The sequence below is a fragment of the Eublepharis macularius genome, chromosome 3 (genome assembly GCF_028583425.1).
Source record: "Eublepharis macularius isolate TG4126 chromosome 3, MPM_Emac_v1.0, whole genome shotgun sequence".
Lineage (NCBI taxonomy): Eukaryota > Metazoa > Chordata > Lepidosauria > Squamata > Eublepharidae > Eublepharis > Eublepharis macularius.
Window position 1 is genome coordinate 83,848,008 of NC_072792.1, and position 20,722 is coordinate 83,868,729.

At 41.6% G+C, this 20,722-nt stretch overlaps 1 protein-coding gene across 2 annotated transcripts in view; it reads right to left on the reverse strand.

Annotated features, from left to right (window-relative positions):
- The window catches only part of SRPX (sushi repeat containing protein X-linked), a 66,042-nt gene extending 45,864 nt beyond the window's left edge, over positions 1-20,178 (reverse strand). For both annotated transcript variants that reach the window (XM_054975117.1, XM_054975116.1), the window contains exon 1: positions 20,035-20,178. In XM_054975117.1, the coding sequence (XP_054831092.1) occupies positions 20,035-20,104 (70 nt within the window). In that variant the 5' untranslated portion in view covers positions 20,105-20,178. The remainder of the gene's footprint in view (positions 1-20,034) is intronic.
- Between the last annotated feature and the right edge of the window lie 544 nt (positions 20,179-20,722).

Below are 20,722 nucleotides of genomic sequence, written 5' to 3' on the forward strand. Positions count from 1 at the left end.
TGAAAACTGCATCAAGTAAGTAGTTGCTGAATTCTGCAAATCTTAGCAGCAGGGTACCATAATAATTCCAACAAACCAACGCTTAAAGTAAAAATATAGAGGTTGATTTAGCAGCTGGAACTATCTGACCCTGGGGAAGGTCAGGGGGCTTCACTGAGGAGTAAGAAATGGGCAAAGTCACCCTCTCTTGCATGTGTCAGTGCAGCAGCCCACTAAAGGACAAGGCAAGAAGGGCATTCCACCCCCCTTCTCCCTGCATAGTGCAACCTCCACACCACAAGGCTATTAGTTCATGTTGGTCCCACTGCCCCAGGAACCAACTTTCCTGGAGTTGGATGGTACTGCTGTGGGTGTATATGTGGGAAACCCTCACAGCTGTCAGCACCTTCCCGTGACATACCACTATATCCAACCCATAATATACATTCCTTGTTTCTATTTTGTTTACTGACTCGTAAGACTGTGTTAATGAATAAACAGCTTTATAAGCTTCTCTGGAGGTTACTCAGGCCAGGTATGCTTTATTTCTGTATTATTCACACATAATCTGTGAACAGTTACATAACGCTGTTTCCTATACAGGAGTATCACAGTTTGTGAAGCTACATGGGATATGCCAGAGCTTGCTGTGCTTACCTCAGTGCAAAGAATTGTACTTTATGTGGTAAACCCAACTTGTTTATACACAAAATTCCAGGGATACTGAATGAGCTGAGGGCAGGGTTCACCGCAGCAAGCATTACTCTGACCTATGTACATTCATTGTAAGGTGTTAAGAAACACCCTCCACCCAAGAATTCACCCCAACATTTTCAATATATAAAATATCTCTTAGTTTCATAGAGTATCTGGTGTACTTTGTAAGAATTTCCCCTCTTTACTAGATCAACTATAATTCCTTATACTGTAATAAGCATTACTTAGTATAATTACTACTCATTATTAACATACACTTCTTGTGAGTTATAAATGTTTGTATATTTGTTACTTATTACTTGCTTTGACTTTATGCATGTTTTTAAATTTTGTGTGCTTATTGTTTAACGGTTTACAGTTGTGTTTTACAGTTTTAATAAAGTTTTATTTTAAAAAAAGTCACACCTAGAGTCAGAAAGCTGGGAAGGCTAAAGTGATAGAAAGAAAACTCTTCCTTTGGGACAGGAAGGCCATGCCAAAGGACAGTGGAGAGAGATAAGAATAACTTTGGACACGGGGGAAAGAGGCCTCCTCCATTTTGGGCAGTTCTTCGTATGCCCACAGAACATGATGGACTATGCTTTCACTGAGGGACTCCATCTTGTCCACAAGGGAGTTCCAATTTGGAAATCTAAATTAATGAACTCTTACTGCAAGTTCAAGTAAAGCTAGCCTATCTTAAAATTCAGCATCATTTGGGAAGTACCCTGTATAGGGACAGAAGACTGCATGTTTTCACTTTTCCTTTGTTCCCTTACTAAACCTGAATTACTTAAATGGAACATTCGTATTCTCTTACTCGTGTATTAAATTTGCTTATATTTTAAATGTTCTAAGTCTGATCTCTGGACAAACACTACATCTATCTAACGTATTACCCAGTCTATTTATTGATCATTTTGACTCGGTTACCATGGTAATTGGGGACAGTAATTGGGATCTGTGAAGGCTACCGCTTGTGCTTTGGATCTGCGCTAGGAAAACTTGAGGGCTCCTGTCCATCCTAGATACTGAAATCATGCAAGGATCACATAAATAAGTCATTGAGGTCTATCATAAATCAATCACTGACTCACAGCACCTTCTCTCAGCCACTCAGAGGTGCTCATCCGTCCCGATTTAAAAGCAGCAGCAGCAGAAGTAACAACAACAACAACATTGTGTTTATACACCACCCTTCTGGACAGATTAGTGCCACACTCAGATCAGTGAGCAAAATCAGTGTTATTATTATTCCCACAAAACAGCTGGGGAGCTGGGGCTGAGAGAAGTGGCTTACCCAAGACCACCTGCAGAGTTCATGGCCGTAGTGGGGGTCAAACTAGCAGAGTGCTGATTCGCAGCCCAGCCACTTAACCACTATGCTACAGCAGCTCTCCCTACAGAAAAGTGATGCAACCAATTGCCTCTCTGTCTCTAATTTGCCCTTTCTGGGCAAGGCAATTGAAAAATGAGAGGCAGACCAACTCCAGGCCTTCTTGGATAACTCAGGTGCTTTGGATCCTTTTCAGTCTGCTTCAGGCTGGACTATAGGACAGAGATGGAACTGGTGGCTTTAGCTGATGATCTCTAACTGATCTTCTGCCTTTGACATAGGGGACCACATTACCTTGTTGAAACATTTGGAGGCAGACGTCAGTATCCAAAGATGTTCTTTGGGTTGGTTTAAATTGTTCCTTATAGACCAAAGTCAAAAGGTTGCGGTTAGACACTGGTTATCATCAGTGTGGGATTTGTCCTGTAGGGTGCTATTCAATTTCTATTTTGCAATCCTATGTAGTATGTATTATCTGTTGCTCTGTGTTTTTACCTTGCTCTCACTATATTATATTTCTACTTAAGCAATGCTATTTTGCATTGTTTAAAATGTCATGTTAAACACTTACACCCGGTTTCAGATTTCTGCAATCCTAATGTTGTATTGTTTATTTGATGTATCCTCATCCTATTGATTGTATTGACTTACATTATATAATCTGTCTTGAGTCTCAGTGAGAAAAATGACAACAAATAACATAAATTAATATTTATTTATTTATGTTATTTATAGCCCGCCTTCCTAACTAAGACTCAAGGTGGATTACACAGTGTGAGATTAGCATGTTGCTAGTAACTTGATATTTTTGTTACCATCTTCTTCCGACAGGACTGGCTCCAGTTCTGCTTCTTCTGAGGGACAGCCAATGGGAGTGGGTGGAATGCTGGGCTAATGAGAATTTAGTGTCCACTTGAGGGAAAAGGAGGCTCTGAAGAGCTGCTGGGGGAGCAGGGTTTTGACTCTGCTGAAGGAAAGCAGCAAAGAGAGATAGATGATTACAAACTATTTTGAAACATTGAAACATTCAGTTTAACTCATTTGTTTATTAATTTAAAATAGAGATGAGCACGAACCAAAATACAAACCAAAGTTCATGACGAACAGTCGGTCCGTCAGAGCCCATTTCTGAAGAACCACTACGAACTTTAGACTGGTTCATTTGGTTCGGTTTTTGGTTCGTTACTGCAGACAGCCGGGCGCTGATCAATCAATTTCCTAGGCAACAGGGGATGGACTTCCTGCAGACCTTCTGCTGACCTGGAAGTGCCCTTCTGCTGACCTGGAAGTGATGATTTGCTGATCGGGATGTGCCGTTTTCATGAACCAAATGAACAGGTTCGCAAACCAGGGCAGGTTCGTGAAAGTTCGTGGTTCATGGTTCGTGAAATGCGACGAACCACGAACCGCATGGTTTAGTTGTTTTCTGGTTTGTGCCCATCTGTAGTTTAAAATTCATTCACTCTTATGTTCCATCTTATAAATAAAGTTTATTTTTGTTTTGTTTAACCCTAGCTGGCTTGAAAGTATTGGCTGAGGGGAAAAAATACCCCACACAAATGATCTGGTCACATTAAATGGGCCTAGCAAGTAACCTTCTAAGTTCCCTTTTCTGCAATAGCCCTGGGATATAGCTGAATGAGGGTTCCCAGGTGCCCGCCAGTGGCGGGCAAACTCTCAGGGTTTTGCCCCCTTGTCTGACGATTACCCAGCAATTAGCAGGAGAGGACATGCTCCCAAAGCTTGCCTGCCACTGGCAAACATCTCAGGAGTGTATGCTGCATGCATGCTCCCAATCAGAGTGGTAATGTCACTTCCAGAAGTGATGTCGTTGTGCCGCCTGCAGGAGTTTTCCTGAGCTTCATTTGGGGCTGATTTGGGTCCCAAATGGGCTGAATTGGCCCCATGCAGAGCACGAGAGTGCTTGCATGGCTGGCATGGTGATGTCACTTCTGGAAGTGATAGCATCATGCTGGCTCCGGAACACACGCACTTTGCACGTGTAAAAGAATATCTCAAGCCCAGCACAAGGTAAGTGCCAGGGACTCCACCCTCCTGGTGGGAGATGAAGGGTACCTGGTAACCCTAGTAAGGGGAGATACATATAAGGAACTGCCTGCCTGTCTGGGAGACCCTCTGGAAGAGGAGAAAGAGGGACCTTGTAAGGATTTGGGACAGGGCTTTCTGTCTGCTATTGCAGAGGCTAGACAGGTAATATACGGCAGAGTCACAGCCTTTACCTGCCTGAGAAGCCCCAAACCTGTGATGGCTGGTTTGACCTGGGTGGCAAGGAGTGTGAAAGGTTTGTGTGAGGGGTTGTTGTTATAAAGGGGTGGGATTTAAACCCCAAAACAAGGGTGTTTTATAGAGCAGAACCACAAGTGACAAAAGGCACAGATTGGACACTTGTCTGCTTCCCTCAAGTTTTGATGGGAAATGTAGGCAGCTTGGCAGAATGTTGGACAAGTGACAGTTGAAAAGTCCATTGGACAGCAGTCAGAGAGCGAAGCTGCGAGACCAGGATGCCTACATTTCCCATCAAAACTTGAGGGAAGCAGACAAGTGTCCAATCTGTGCCTTTTGTCACTTGTGGTTCTGCTCTGAGATAAACATCTGAATAAGGTAGAGAATGTCTTGGGCTGTGAGTGTGGGTGTGCATGCATAAAGAAACTCAGTGACTGAAAATCCCTTCTGAGGTAAAGTTAAAGGTAATTGCAAGAAGGTGCTGTGGAGAAGATCCCAGAGTGAATTAAGAAAAGGAGTGATGTAATGAAAAAGGGGCTGCCCTTCCTTAGGTAACAGTTTATGGTAAAAAGTAAGCAGGAGCTGTAAGATAAACCCCAAGCAGTTGAAAAAAAATAGGAAGGTTTGATAAAAGGGATTGTCATCCTGAAATAAACGTCTGCAGTAAAAAAAGGAAGAGCTTTAACAGAAACCCAAAGCAATTTAGTAAAACAAACAGGTTTGGCAAAAGTAGTTGCCCTCCTGAGGTAAATGTTTTGAGGTAACTTAAGAAGGAGCAGCACTAAGGACTTTAAAAGAAACAGAGCATGGGTTCCAAAAAGGATTTGACACTCCTGAAGTAAATCAAAAAGGGTAAAGTGTAGGAGTTGTCACCAAAATGCCACCCAAGAAAGTAAAGCCAGCTGCAGAGAAAGAGGTGCTGAAATGATGAGCAGTGACAGTGAAGTTGAGAGAGCAAATCCTTTAGAAATGCAGAGAAGCAGGGAACAACTGGAGTTAGCCAAATTAGCAGGGCAGGAAGGAGAGAGAGAATTTGGCTTAGCCAAACTGGCAGGTGAAGGAGAGACAGAGAAGACGAAGGGAAAGACAATCCAAATTAGCCAAAAGGAAATCAAGGAATGGAGGGATGCAAAAGCTCAAGAATTACAAAAGATCAGACTTGAGAAAAAGGCAGCAATACAAATGCAGAAGCTTAAATTGAGATAAATTGAACCTCTCTGGGATGGCCCAGACTCATAGGTGGGGAAGGCTGTGGGAATGGAACAATGTGATATTACAGTGGAGCCTTATACTCCAGGTCTTAATGTTGACTAGGGAACAACATAAGCAGTGAAGCTGTAGGGACCTTGTCCAGGGGAAAAGAGGGACAACTTAAGGAAATATGGAAATGTTGTATGTTATAATGATTACTGTGTTAAGGTGATTATGTTACAGGAAAATCAAGATATAATAATTACATAAGGTAGAAAAATGTTTATAGTGTGATTATCTGTGTTTAGTGAATCTATATATAGGAGGTAAAAGCCCTCATTGCCACCAGCAGAGTCCTAAAAATAGGCCTCCATCTTTGACAATGTCTAGGAGGGGCATGTGATGGACAGGACTGGCTCCAGCTCTGCCTCTCCTGAGAGACAGCCAAAGGGAGCAGACAGAATGCTGGACCAATGACTTAGTGTCCACTAGAGGGAAACGGAGGCTCAGGAGAACTGCTAGGGGAGAAGGGTTTTGACTCTGCTGAAGGAAGGTAGCAGAGACAGAGAGTTGATTACAAACCTGTTCTGATACTTTGAAACCTCCTCTGTTTAACTTCGGTTTCTTAGTTTAACATTTGTTTATTCCTATGTTCTATCTTGCAAATAAAGTTTATTTTTGTTTGTTTGCACATTGGAAAAAGTATTGTCTATCAACCTCATCAGATAGTTTGAGAAGCACTGCACTGCAATGACCAGTAAATGCCTTAGAAGCAGCCCATGAATGATGGCAAGAACATTTCACTTCTCGTGTAATGTTGACATGAACAAACTCAAGAGGAAAAAAACACAACCTAAAGCATTGTTAGCAGCACTTTATGTGTTACAGATTTCTTATAAATATTTTATTTATTTTTAATTTACTTCATTTATACTCCACCTTTCTCCCCAGTAGGGACCCAAAAAGGCTTACATCATTCTTCTGTCCTCCATTTTATCCTCACAGCAACCTTGTGATGTAAGATAGGCTTAGAGCGCATGACTGGCCCAAGATCACTCAGCAAGCTTCCATGGCAGAGTGGGGATTCAAACCTGGGTTGCCCAGATCCTAGTCTATCACTCTCTACAATATTAATGAGGGAGATGGCCTCATCTCTAACTTGCCATAAAAGTGATAGCCTCTATTTTGATTTTGTTCCTTTGAGAAATTATGCTGTACAAATCATTTACCACATACATGTATATGCATGTGAAATAACCATGAAAAATCTGTATCCTAATATATACAGTCTCGTCATGTATTTTACATTTCTGTGTACTCCACGCAGGTGTAAGTTATCGGAGATAAAGGGAGTTTCACAGGAGTAAAATCCCTGAGGGTTGCAAATGAGTTAGTTTGCTGTCAGGATGTTCTTCAGAAATGCCCTACAGTTTTTGAAAGTACAGGTTTTAACATGCTTTCATGAAATTCACAAAAGTAAAATACCTTTTAAACTGACATAATTAGACTGCAATTGTAATGGAGAGAGAATAATACCATGTACTTAATTGCCTCAAAATAGATTCTGTGGGAGGAATGAGTGATCAAGTCATCTCCCAGCAGGAGACTGTGTTCAAACACAGGAAACTATTATGTTTATTAAGCTTCATGGACACCATGAAATAAATTACACAGTGTCAAGTAACTGTTTTATTAGGAACAATGGAAATATTACAAAACACAGCAAACCTTTGAGTTTCCCATAACTCTTCTGTGCAAAAAGGTCAGAAAAATGCAAGAGTATAGTGGTGTCACTAAACAAAGGAAGTTTTCCTTTGTAACCATGTGTTTCTTATAATGTGTAGCTTCAGCTTTCCTCTCATGGTTTTACAATAGAAACCTCCCCTGAAGTGAGTATTTTGCATACAAAGACATAATGCAGAAAGTGTACCTAATATGTTAAGGGAAATTGCATTGTTGATCAACTTACTTAGCTGTTGATGATGATCCTATGTGCCTGGAATGCATCAAATTAATCAAGCCCAATATTAAGCATCTTTCAGAATACTCAGTATCGCTTTTAAGAATCATTTCCTTTTTATCCAAATACAACCAATCCTTGTAACTTGCATATCACTCAACTCAGCAGCCTTATTTACAGAATAACAATTCAAGCTGTGACAAAAGATGAAAAGGTGCAAGTTTTTCATGATGGTTAACTCTTAAAGAAGCAGTAATCTACAAAGTGCCACTGGAAAAGAGGAGAGAAGGAACAGACTCCACTACTGAAGTGAAGATGTAGTCTGTCTTTGGTGTGTTCTCAAGAAATGATGTTTACAGCTATTACAGATTCATATCCACTCATGAGAGGGTTTAAAACAAGCATATGGAAACCCAAAGTCTCTTTGACTCTTTGAAAGCAATGCATTGATCACTAAACCAAAAGGCAGTGTAATCAATGATCAGTCTCTCCAATGATCATTCAGTACAGGTATCAGTCATCTGACTGGAAAGAGGTCAGTTTATTCATTCTAGGTCTTGGTGAAAAACTTGTATTCCAGCCATCCTTGCTAACAATTGTTGGGAGCCCGGGGGTGATATGGTGGCGGGGGAGGCTGTTGGTGATGATGTGATGACATCATAACTCCTGAGGAATTGTCAGAAACTCTATGATAAAACTGTTGGCCATCTGGCAATTTTGCTTATTTTCCTCCTGTTACCAGTCCAAGCAGCAGCTGGAAGAGTTGCCAACAGAATCCCAGCCAATTACCACCAATATTGTCCTTTAAGAACTTTATTTAAAATCCCTCTAGTTACACTTGAACAGATTAAATAAGCCAAAATCAAAATTATATAGAAAAAAACTAGCATATGTAAATAATATCATAAATTAAAAGCATAAATCTCAACCCTTCGCCTACCTAGCCTGCATTTAAAGATAAAATTAAATTTCTAAAATTTTTACCAAGCCTTTTCAGAAAAATGTTCATCTCATTATAACCCATATTTGAAGGATTGGGGGGAGGGGTTAAGATGTGGCTATCTTTAGTTTATTAGGCTTATAGCCTGCCCTCCCCACAAGCGGACTCAGGGAGGGTCACAACAATAAATCTGTAATATAATAAACAGATAAAAGCTTAAGACATACAATAAATATAAGTAAAAATATAAATGACTACAATGCAACACAGTTTACAACCCACAGAAGTGGCACTCATCATTCCCGAGATAACACACTCAAATACTATGGGGTGCAACACAACAGGTTACCAAGATCAATCAACAAAACCAGGCAGTCCAAAAGAGGCCACAGCAAGAAGGCCGGGCAGATAATTCATCTATGCCTGAACTGCCTGGCAGAACATCTGTCTTACAGGCCTGGAGGAAATGTAACACATCCTGCAGGGCCCGAGTCTCAATGGAGAGAGAGTTCCATCAGGCTGGAGCCTTGGGGTCAGGGCTCACCAGTAGATGTTTATTGGCTGAAGGGAGTGCCCTCTGGGGAACATATGGTGAAAGACAGTCCTGCAGGTATGTTGGTCCCAGTACGTTCAGGGTTTTAAATGTCAAAACCAGAAACTTGCACTTGACCCAGAAGAATTTAACCATGAGTGAGTACAGCTGGCACAGGACAGGTTGAAAATGTGTCCTAACTGGAGTCCCTGTAAGGACACATGCCGCTGCATTCTGGACCAGCTGTAGCTTCCGTATCAGTCTCAAGGGCAGCACTATGTAGAGCGAGTTACAGTAATCTAGCTTGGAGGTGACCGTTGCCTGGATCACTGCAGCTAGGTTGTGGGTTGAGAGATAGGGAACAAGTTGTCTGATCTGATGAAGACAGAAAAATGCAGATCTGGCAACCTGGGCCTCCATTGACAGGGAGGCATTCAGAACCATGCCCAGACTCCTTACCATCAGTTCAGATGCCAGTGGTACCCAATTAGGGGCTGGGAGCCGGATTCCCGAACTTGTCAACCCACAGCCCAAGTGCAGGACCTCCGTCTTTGTAGGATTTAGCTTCAGTCAATTCTGCTTTAACCACTCAGTCACAGCCTCCAAAGGTCTGGCCAAGATATCTGGGGTAGCATCTGGCCAGTCGGCCAACAGTAGATATAACTGAGTGTCATTCACATACTGGTGACACCCCCACCCAAAACTTCAAGCCAGTTCAGCAAGGGGGCACATATAGATATTAAATAACATAGGGAAGAGTATCATCCTAGAGGGGTGCAAGGTGGGTAGCAAGGTAGCATCTGCTCCCCAAGCACCACCCTCTGTCCCTGACAGTGGAGAAGATTAATCTTATATAGACATAATTGTGTGAAACTCACTTGACTTTCTTAAACCATCTAATTTATTTTCTCTAAAGACATTATGTTAGACATTCCTGACATTCCAAAGAATAATTGTTGCAAACTTTGTTCTGAGATTTTTTTTCTGGGCATAAAGCCACTGATTCATAAATTATTCTTCTCAGGACTGAAAACTGTAAGTTATCTAGAACAGTAAAGCTAAGTCTCAGGCCTTCTGTGTCAAAGAAAAGTCTCAGGCCTTGTGTGTCAAAATATCCTAAACAGTGGTTTAAAGTAAAAATCCACAGCACAACATTTACTGCCCTTTTCCCTAACTAGAATGCAGCACATGCCAATATAAGACCTGTCCTTCCTCAATCTCATTACTCACAACACTTTCATTACTTCACGGTACAAAGAGAATTCTTCAGAAAGCTTATCTTTCACATGAGAGGATTCTCAACAGTAATGATTATCCAAATGCAAGCATGCATAGCATAGAGGGGAATCAAGGGGCAGTAAAATATTTTTTCTATGTTGTTGTTTGCTCTAGGAAGTATGAAGTATTAATAAGAGCATGGCTTGGATCCTAACTACATTTTCTGCTCGTCAGGGGAAGGGGTAATTCTAGCTGATTCCCCACCCCCATGGGACAGAATTTTGGGGGAGTATGTCAGGCTACAACAGAAGGGGAATGTTGGACCACTTCTGCACTTGCATGGCGTAGGATCCAAGCCCACGCATAGAATCTTCTCCCTAACAACAGCTATATACATCTGTAATTAGAGTCTCCTAGAAGACTAGAACTTTGGCAAATCCTGGACATGTGGGTCATACTTAATAAGCACGACTAATCTTTAGTGGAAACTGAACATTACTCACTGGACAACAAAGTCTGAAGAATATATATAATTTTATTTACTTATTTGCTTACTTACTTCATTTATAACCTGCCTTTCTTCCCAGGGTAAGTGTGTGTGACTGGCCCAAGGTGACACAGTGAGCTTCCACAGCAGCTCAAAAATATCTAAGTTTTTCTCATTAATAGCAATAAAATTTAACTTGCCTCTTGCCGGTATCCTATTGTATTCTTAGTATATCTTATTATGCTGATTCTTGCTTTGTTCCAGGTATGCCACAGCTCAAAAGAACCTTCTACATTTATAAAGGTTACTTTCATACCCACTCGCAATCTCACATATTCTGGTTGAAGTAGAGCTATGTTTGGTGCCCTTAAATGGTGGTTTTCTCCCAGAAAACCTCTGTTGCAAACACTGTTTGAGAAGAGAATTAATCATTTCAAAATGCTTAACTCAGAAAGCCCTTCTTAGTAAATCAATCAAAAGAGTTTATTGTCTATAGCCATAGGCCATCACAATTCACCAAACATCAGCTAAATGCTCCTGTCTATTTGTTCCTCATTATCTATGTACATACTGGAACTCTGACTAGTTCCCAAGGCTGTCCAGGCACCCTCTGCCAAATGCACTCACCTTCTTTAGTCTTCTTTTGGTACTGTTTTGTTTTTCCATTCCTTTTCAAAGACCTTGACTGAATTGCTGAAGAACTCCTTGAAGCCTTGCTTACTTGGAACATTTGGCAGCAGCTACTCAAGCAAGTTATTCTGAGTTCTACTGTATTAATATTTTTAAAAGCCCAATTGTGGTTGTTTAACATCCCTCATTTTCCACAGATGTAAGCTGCTTTCTTCAATATGGAACTGAGTGGCATCCAAAATGCAGTATTTTCTTCTTAGGGCAGCACAGATGAAACATTAGGAGCATTGTTACTGTGTTGAGTGCTTTTTTTTAAAAAAAAAAGCAATTAGTGGTATAAAAGTTTTATAAGTGTAATTTAAAAAAAATAAGTTTGTCAGTTAACTTTTTTTACGGTGTTGCTTTCTTGAACAGCTAGAGCATCCCTGAATCCTTCATTGCAAATAATTAAAACGTATTTTATCTACCAAATACTTTGAAAATTAGCATGGAAATGAGTTTTTTTGTGACAGGTATTTATTTGCTATTACATTTGTAGTGGTATCCTCGTAACTGAAAACACATGTTGTGGCGTATGCTCTGTTGGGTTTCAAAGACTTCACAAAGAACGATGGAGCTATTTTTAGGTCCCTGCATATTTTCTCAATATATGAAAGTGTCTTGCCTTAACTTTGGCATTATGCTGTGCAGTTTCCCATGACCATCACTTTTACCTTCCTAGGTTCATATTTTCTTAATAATTTTGGTAACAGTAGTTTTTGATTGCACATTAATTCCATCATTTCTTACTGTAGGAAGAAGCCACATTTGTCGACCCAGGCTTTAGATTCCTTGGTTAGATATCTGATATAAGTCTGTTGCCAAGATACTTTAACACTATAGTACCCTATCTGGACTAGCTTTCTTTTAAAATATGTGTGTCTTGTCAAAAATAGCTGAGGACTAGACTCTAAAAGTTATGTAACTGGTTTAGTAGTTGCCTCAATGTGTAGCTTTTTAAAATATACTTCCTTTAAAAGAATCTAGAAAAGTTAAAAGGGCAGGAATGATGCATAAAATAGCCAGTTGATGCTCTGAATGGAGAATGATGAGCAGTAGTGAAAGTATGGGGGTTTTCCACATGAGGTTTTTTTTCATTGGTTCTAAGCCCATACTGCTTTGATTTATCCCGATTTCTGCATGCATTTTTTGCTTTTACTTTTCCCTTTGGGTTCCGCCCCCTTCCCTGATTTTTCCTGGTTCTTTTGAGATCACTTTTACCCAAATCTCTTTTCTACAAGTATAATGTTTCTTGTGGTTTTGCCTGTCCCACCCACTCCCACCAATCTCCAACTCACTTTTCAATGATTGGATGTTCATCATCATTGAACCACTCCACCCAAACCTTCATTCCCCTCTCCTAGTTTTTGTTTGCTATCTTTTTAGAATCATCATTTTCATAGTGTTATATTGACCGATAATTGAAATCACAGCTCTCATTTTAAAAAAGGCAAGTCTCTAGTCTGTTCCACTGCAGAGATATGACTTTTTCTTTATATCTCTGCAATGGAAGGAGCTAGGAACTTTTGTTTAAAAAATGAAAGTTGGAAATTCAGAGAATCTGCTGTATGTATTGTTACAATGGTAGAATGATATAACAATGACAATTTTTTAAAAAATGCAAAAGCCCTGGGGGCCCAGGAGAAGAGTATGGTGGCTACTTCCGGTGCCAGAAAAAGCAGTGCAGTTTGAAAAGCACATAGCCATTGCTGCTTTAGGCTATGTCCCAACAGAAGTTGGGCTGTACCACCAGTGTCAACCTTCACCTCTTATCTCTGGGTCAGCCTAGGTGGGACTCTGTTTTAGACCATGAGGAAGGGCTCTTAGTTATGGGTGGTACAGCTGCTTCCCTTTTAGTCTTCCCCATGCAATGACTTTTCCATGTGTTCATTTTTTTAAAAAAAAATCATCCTTATATCAATACAACACTATAAGTGTGCACAAAAAATAAAGGGGGGGGGAGTGCTGTGATGTCATCGATCCTGCCATCGATGACAACAGCACCCTCACTTGAAAATCCAAATTATTTAAGGCACATGAGAACAAAATAAACCAATTCCACAACTGTAAAAATGCAAAGGGAGGAAAATGTTCAGAAGAACCATATCCAAACTGATTCCAATGCTTGTGGATCAACTGCTAAGAAAAACAGGAATAAATCAAGTGTACAGAAAAGCCCTCTGTCCACCAAAATTGTGCTGAGTCTACAGTGCCACTATTCAGAAAGGCAGAAATATCAGAGGGGAAGAAAACGAAGGTTTTGCTTATCCTTAATTCTATCTTCGGAAAAGATGTTTTGAAATAATCTGGCTTCATATGTAGCATACAAACATAACGGTTCCAAATGTTGGAATTTTTTTTAATGAAAGGGTTAATGCTGAACAATGCACATTTTCCATTTCTATTTTCAATGGAGAGGATTCTCAGGCTAAATGATCCCTGCCAAATTGTTTTTAAAAATGACTAGGATTAAACTGTCATTATTTCTCCTTGAGAAACTGTTCCAGTAGTCAAATGTATGGTGTTGAAAATTTCTTTGAGTGGCGTAATAAATATTCCTTGTTAATTTCATCTGTTTGCAGCGTGGGTTGCATTACTTCATGATCCACATCTATAAAACATTTACATTTTTTTTAAAAAACATGTCATATGAAATAAAGGACTCTTTGATGAAATTTGGGTGCCCTTGCTCAGTTCATTCTTAGTTACTATACAACCACAGCTCTCTGAAATGTATGAAGGGAAAATTATCAGATGTGAAACAGTCCTAAACCAGAATAATCTGTTTGGGGGTAAATCTACTCTATATATGCAGTAAGTATTTTGAAACTTATTTATCAATAGAAAACTGTAATATATTTACACTTTCTAACCTAGTTCTGACCAGGAGATAGAAACAATTTTTCATCAGAACTGGAAGGTCAGTGACTAAAATCTTCTCAGAACTGCCAATTATACTACAGTTCTCAGAAAGGGTTAACCTTTGTGGTGAGTCAGAGACAGACTGGCTAAGACTAACTCATGCTTTGCCATCCCACACTGGCTAACATTCAGTAAGGCACAAAAGAAATTAAGAACTTTAAGAAATCCTTTCATTCCTGCTTGGACTGAGAATAGGTGTTAAAAAAGGTTATCAACAATGCCATGACAATTTTAAAAGATCAGCAGGTTCCATTCTACCCCAGTTGACAATCAGTGCCTTTTTTGGGATGGAAGTGAAAAAGGTGACCTGACAGACTTTGATATTCAGCATGAATATTAAAAGTTGTGACAGATGTCAAAAGGATTTTCAAACACAAAGACATGTCAGAATTGCAACAGACACAACCACATGACAAATTTAAATGTATGGCAGGCAGCAGCATTTGAACTGAACTACTATAATCTGTAAATGAAAATGAACCTCCATTCTTGAAAATTCTGTGTACTAAATCCTCCTTCTCTTTCAGTAGGTAAAAAGACCTCCCTCTCCCCTTTCTTATCTAGATATAATTACTAAAACAAGCTTGGCTTGTAAGACATAACCTCTCTTTTCAGCATAAACTGAAATATGTGGCCAAGAAAGGCTCATGATTCTTAATTCAAAGAAAGCTTTTTAATAGTCAAATAGAATTGGTTTAGTTTCCATAAGGACTAAACTGCCTCTTGTTGAGTTAGCAACAGGCCTGCTCAGTTCCTGGGATAAGAAGCCAACACACTCATGTCTACAAGAGAACAAATGGAGCCAATTTACAGTTATTTCATGGTTACAAGTGAACAGGAATAACATTATATAAGAAAACAACACACAGGAATTTGCCTAAAAAGGTAAGTGGCAAGCATATTTTTATGAAAGGGCCACTTTTCCTCCTCTTCCTGATTCTTAGTCTAACCAGTGAGCACAACATGTATTCTCAGCATCTCTCTCCATCCTAGCCTAGACAGACAGCTTGAATGCTTACTCTTCCTTTCCTATCTAAATATGGAGTTCCTTAATAATAAAGGACATTCATTCCTTTTCCAAAGTAACAATCCTCATGGGGACTTAGTAGCCAAAATCAGCATCCCTGTTCTGCTGTGCAAACCAGATCTAAGCTAATTCTATCAGAGAAAAGATTGGCTTTTTAAATTTGCGACAGACACCATGATGGCCATGGATGGTTGTACCAAGGTGCCCTTTTCTGGAGTATTCCATAATGATGTACTGTCGAAGGCTTTCATGGCCGGAGAATGATGGTTGTTGTGGGTTTTCCGGGCTGTATTGCCGTGGTCTTGGCATTGTAGTTCCTGACGTTTCGCCAGCAGCTGTGGCTGGCATCTTCAGAGGTGTAGCACCAAAAGACAGAGATCTCTCAGTGTCACAGTTGTGACACTGTGACACTGAGAGATCTCTGTCTTTTGGTGCTACACCTCTGAAGATGCCAGCCACAGCTGCTGGCGAAACGTCAGGAACTACAATGCCGATTCGGTTTCGTTTTCTCAGCCATGCCGGACGCTCCTCTCGGCTGGTCCGGGAGGAAACGACCGGGCACCCTGACCGGGCGGCTGATCCGCAAGGATTAGCCCCCAGGACTCCCAGGGAGGGAGCCAGGGTCCGGGACGCGGCGGGAAGAACTCCCCGAAATCAATGCGGGGGGGGATTGCCCGTTTGTCCCTATGGAGGCCGGCAGATGTGCGCGGCGCCTCGAGTGCCGCCGGGCAACGAGAAACGGCAAGTAAAAGAAACAGGCGGAAGCCTGTAAACAAGCGAATCCCTTCTGTTCTACAAGCGTTTGTGAAGGAGAGGTTGATCTGAAGAAGACTCGCTCTTCCCCTTCGTTGAGTTCCAGAATTTTGTTGGCGCCCCCCCCCAAATGGCAGCAAAGAAGCAAAGTCCCACTCTCGGTAAGTCAATCTCGGCTACCTTGCAGAAGGGGGAGTCGCTCGAAGAGTTGGTGCACAGGGCGGTGGTGGAAGCTATAAAACCCTTTGTTGACAAGCTGAACGAAACTGATCAAAGGGTGGGCTTAATTGAAAGCGAGGTGAAAACCATTAAGGCAGCAGCGGGGGGGGGGGCAGAAAAGTCTGCTCTGGAAAGTGCGTCACTTGTGAAGGCTACAAAAAAGGAGCTGAAGTTGGTGGAGAACCAGCTGATCGGGCTACAGGTGGAACGAACGCAGACAATTTTGCGTCTCCAAAACGTGAAAGAGGAGGAAAATGAGGATCTGTGGGATTTGGTCTCGGAACTACTGGCGACACCCGCGAGGACGACTAAAGAAGAGGTTAAAAGCGCCATTTTGGAGGTCCGTCGGGCTTCTTCAAAATATGCAACAAAGCGACAGTTGCCTCGTGAGATCATTATTGACTTTTCATCTAAAAAGATTCGGGACACCATCCTATATAACTCATACAATGTGGATTTGGACTTTATGGGTTTGAAAGTCAAGATTTTGAAGGACGTTCCATTTCTAGTCCGGAAACGGCGTTTTAAATATAAAAAGTTTGCAGCTCTTCTGAGGGACCATGGAATAAAGTACAAATGGTTATTCCCGGAAGGAATATGGTTCAGATATAAAGATCAGGCCTATAAGATATTATCAGAAGATCAACTAAAGGATTTTGAGAATAAAAACCCAGAACTCTGCTGCACCAAGAACGAAGAAAAGGAGGAGCCGGAGGGGGGGGGGGGAGGAGGAGAGCATCGCAACAGCAGTTGCACAGAGAGAACTTCGTCCGGGACCTAGAAGGGGGAGGAAAGTTTAATCAGAATTTGAAATGTTTATTCTCTGTATGATTAACCACTCCATCATTATTCTATGGAGCTATTTTTGTATTATGACAGTATGAAGGGAAACATTGAAGTGTAGTGTTTAGTGTTTGTAGTTCATTCCCCCCCCCTTTTCTTTTTCCACCTCCCTTTGTCCCTTCCCTCTCCCCTTTCCTTGTGATAGTCTGGTGTAGTGTTTTGTAGTTATGAAAAATAAAAACATTTATAAAAAAAAAAAAGGAACTACAATGCCAAGACCATGGCAATACAGCCCGGAAAACCCACAACAACCATTATTCCAGAATGGTTGTTGAGAAAGGCAGCTTGTGTTCATCTGAGGCTTATGTAATCCATCTGCAAAGCTAGTATTCAGAAACAACACCAAACACTGGATGACAGCAACTTTATACAGAAAAAAACCCTTCATTGGTACAAGCTACTAAGCACATCCATTCTAAGCAAAGAACGTATAATTGGAGAGATTTCTATTGCATCTATTAATTTACTACCTGATATATCAACTCTGGATAGCTTGATAAATTTAAATTTAAAAAATAACTTGGTTATGAAACCATGTAAATCTGTCTTCCAAACATCTTTGCATTAGCAAGAACACAATTGAAACAAGCCAGAAACAACAAAAAAGGCAAATCTTGGCTTACAATTGCATTTACTTGGCTCACTTTATGACCTCCAGTGAGTAACTATTGCTTATGCAAAAGGATGCCTGTGGAACTAAACCCCACAGTCTTCATCCATTAAGCAATCAGTCTACAGCATTTCCACTTTCAAGCAAAGACTCTTTTTTCTGAATTGTTAATGCCCAGCAGTTTTTAAAAGCTCTTGAGTCTACGTGTGTTTGTATGCATGTTTCCCGTTTGTCTGTGTACTCCATATTTCCAAAGCTACACTACCATAAACACATTTGGCACAATACATCTTTTAAAATGTGCAGATTAGAACTTCTACCACAGGAATGAAACAAAGCACAGCAGTAGATGGTAGGACAATTGGCTAGACAGATATTTTAGATGATTTTCAGAACCCAGTGAAACGTGTGTGGAAGTTCCAAAATAAGCTCAGCTTTTTTTGCTTCCACAAATATAGCAAGTCTCAAAAGTTAGATCTAGTAAAAATGCAGGAGACAATGAGGATGCACCAGAGCTTTCATGTGTCCGATCTCCACATGAAACACAAACCAGGTGGGTTGAAATAAATCACTGTGCAGAACAAGATTCCACTGGTGTGATGTTATCCCAAGAGCTTTTGAGGAAACAGCAGTTGTATATAAGAGTGGTTTCATATAACCTTTTCTCCATTTTTTTCACTGTTTTAAATTAACTTTTAAAAAGTTGACTTTAAAAATAAGAAAACAATGGTAATACTTGTAATATGTTACAAATAATATTACTATAGTTTACAAACAATATCACAGCCATTATCACTTCAACACTGACAGAACTACAGAGTTGGCATAGTAAACAATCTTATACAGAGGCTTGGATCTAGCAATAATTTCTGCTAACAGGAGGAATTTCTGGAGGGGACTTCCCTACCACCCCCTCCCAATACTCTTCCTGGACCCTCAGGAACAGATGAGGAGTTGGAGGTCTGCAGCAGGAGGGGATGATTGGTGTGAAAACTGCCACCCTTCTAGTCACAGAAATCCTCTGCTGGATCTGAGCCGTGACATCCCTTCTGCCTTAGAACAATGTAAACAACAAAAGGAAAAAGTAGACGCCAATGTCAGGACTCAGCAGCACACTTGCAAATGGGAGGGTGCCAACAGAAGCATGAAGCACTGGTACTGGAAGAACTCTACTGGTTCCCAATTTGCTTCTAATACCATGCAAAGTGCTTGTTTAACATTTAAAGTCACAAATGACCTGTAAGGTACACATAAGATTTTTTCCAATAATAGTAAAAGCAGCTTGGGGTGGCCTTTTCCAGAGAGAAAACTGAGGAAGATGAGAGTTCATACCCCGCCCCAACCTTTTCTCCTTCATAAGAGAATCCTTGCAACTGTATTTGCAACAGAAAAGAAGCTTCACATGCAGATTAGCCCTAAGGTTTATTTAAAAGAGCATGTACAGAAGGAGGATCTTGTGGGGGATCATTATATGCAAGCTTACACCATTTTTGCAGCGCACAAGGCATCCATAACCAGGTCTACAGGCAAGTATGGGGAGTTGAATTAGACTCACCACTGACTACATGCTAGAGCTTCAACTGTACATATCATCACAGATCTACAGAGCCAAATGGACACTAGTGGCTCAGGGGGAAATGGCTGCCTGTTTAAGCATTCCTTGTGTGCCTCATCACATATAAACACACTTACCAGGTGATTGGCCCACTGGAGTGTATAGTTCATCATGTCTCAAGCAGGCACTCTTATCAGCCAATTCATGTGGTTTGTTCATATAGCACTGTTCACATGTTACAGCGAACACATGTACATCCTACATGTAGATGCATACATCTGTTTGTAAAAAACAACTGTGCATTCATGTTACAAATGAAACCAATGTGCTGGAACAAATGCGTGATTTCAACCATTGAATGTCATGAGAATTACGTAACGCACATATAAAAGAAAAATCAAGTGACTGCTGTAAATGGATTGTACATGTGTTCAATAGAGTGACAGGGTGTGCATGAAACACCCGATTTACCTGTGGCCACCATCACACCGTATGCGCTTACCACGACTGGGGAGGCAATAAACACACCCCACAAGCTTTGAGTGGGTCTGGAGCAGCGACTACGCAGTCTTCGAGATCGCTGTCTCCCTTTGCCACGTGACTCCCAGAGTCTCCTTAGTTCATATGTGTCTTTTACCGGAACGTTACTCTCTCCCTTGCATGCTTCTCAATCCCACAATGAATACACTGTCTTCCTTTATTTTGTAATACGCCCCAAACAGAAACCGACGCCTTCCCCCACAGCTTCCCGACGCCTTTTATCTTCGAAGAGGTTTTTCCCCGCGATGCGGAGGGGCTGCTTCCCTTTCCTCGACGGCTCCCCCTGCCCCCGGCCTCCCGTCGCCCCCTCTACCTTGGTATGCGAGGTTAAAGCGCGCGCCCACCGCCAGCAGAAGGGCGAAGCAGACCGAGTGGCTCCTCATGGCTCACGGCTGAGGCGTCCCGCTTGCGCTGAGAAAGAGCCAGGAGCAGAGACAAACTCCAAGCAGGCTGCGGGGCTACCCCTTGAAAACTCCTCCCTCTCCTCCTCTTCCCGCCGACGAAGAGCGCTGAAGCTCTCCCTCGTCCCCTCTCCGCCCCCCTGGCACAGGACGCTGAGCGAGCTGAAGGCTGCTCGGGGAGCTCTTGGCGGCTCCGTGGGCACCTTCCTAACGGGTTCGCTGCCCATTCGGCATAGGCTGTTTGTAGTTGCAAACTGGTTTTTCGTTTCTCATTCTGGAGTACTTGAGGTATTGCGAGACTTGGTCCCCCAATTTATAAGGCAAAAGAAATCGGAGAGTGCAACCCGCCTCTGGTCTAGCCTCTTTCTTCCCACCTCAGTCCCCTTCCTGCAGCTCTCTGCCTGCAATCCAGACGAAGCTGGTCACGCTGCACACAAAGAGAAAGCCCGCGCATTCTCCGTGCCTCGTGCAGAAGCGGGAGCTTCCAGCCCCTTCAGAAGTGCAAGCCTTGACCAACCACTGTTTGACCACCATTCTGGCCCCACGCAACTGAGGTAGAGGAATATTTGCTAGAGCTCGCTTGTCCTCCCCGTAGGAATT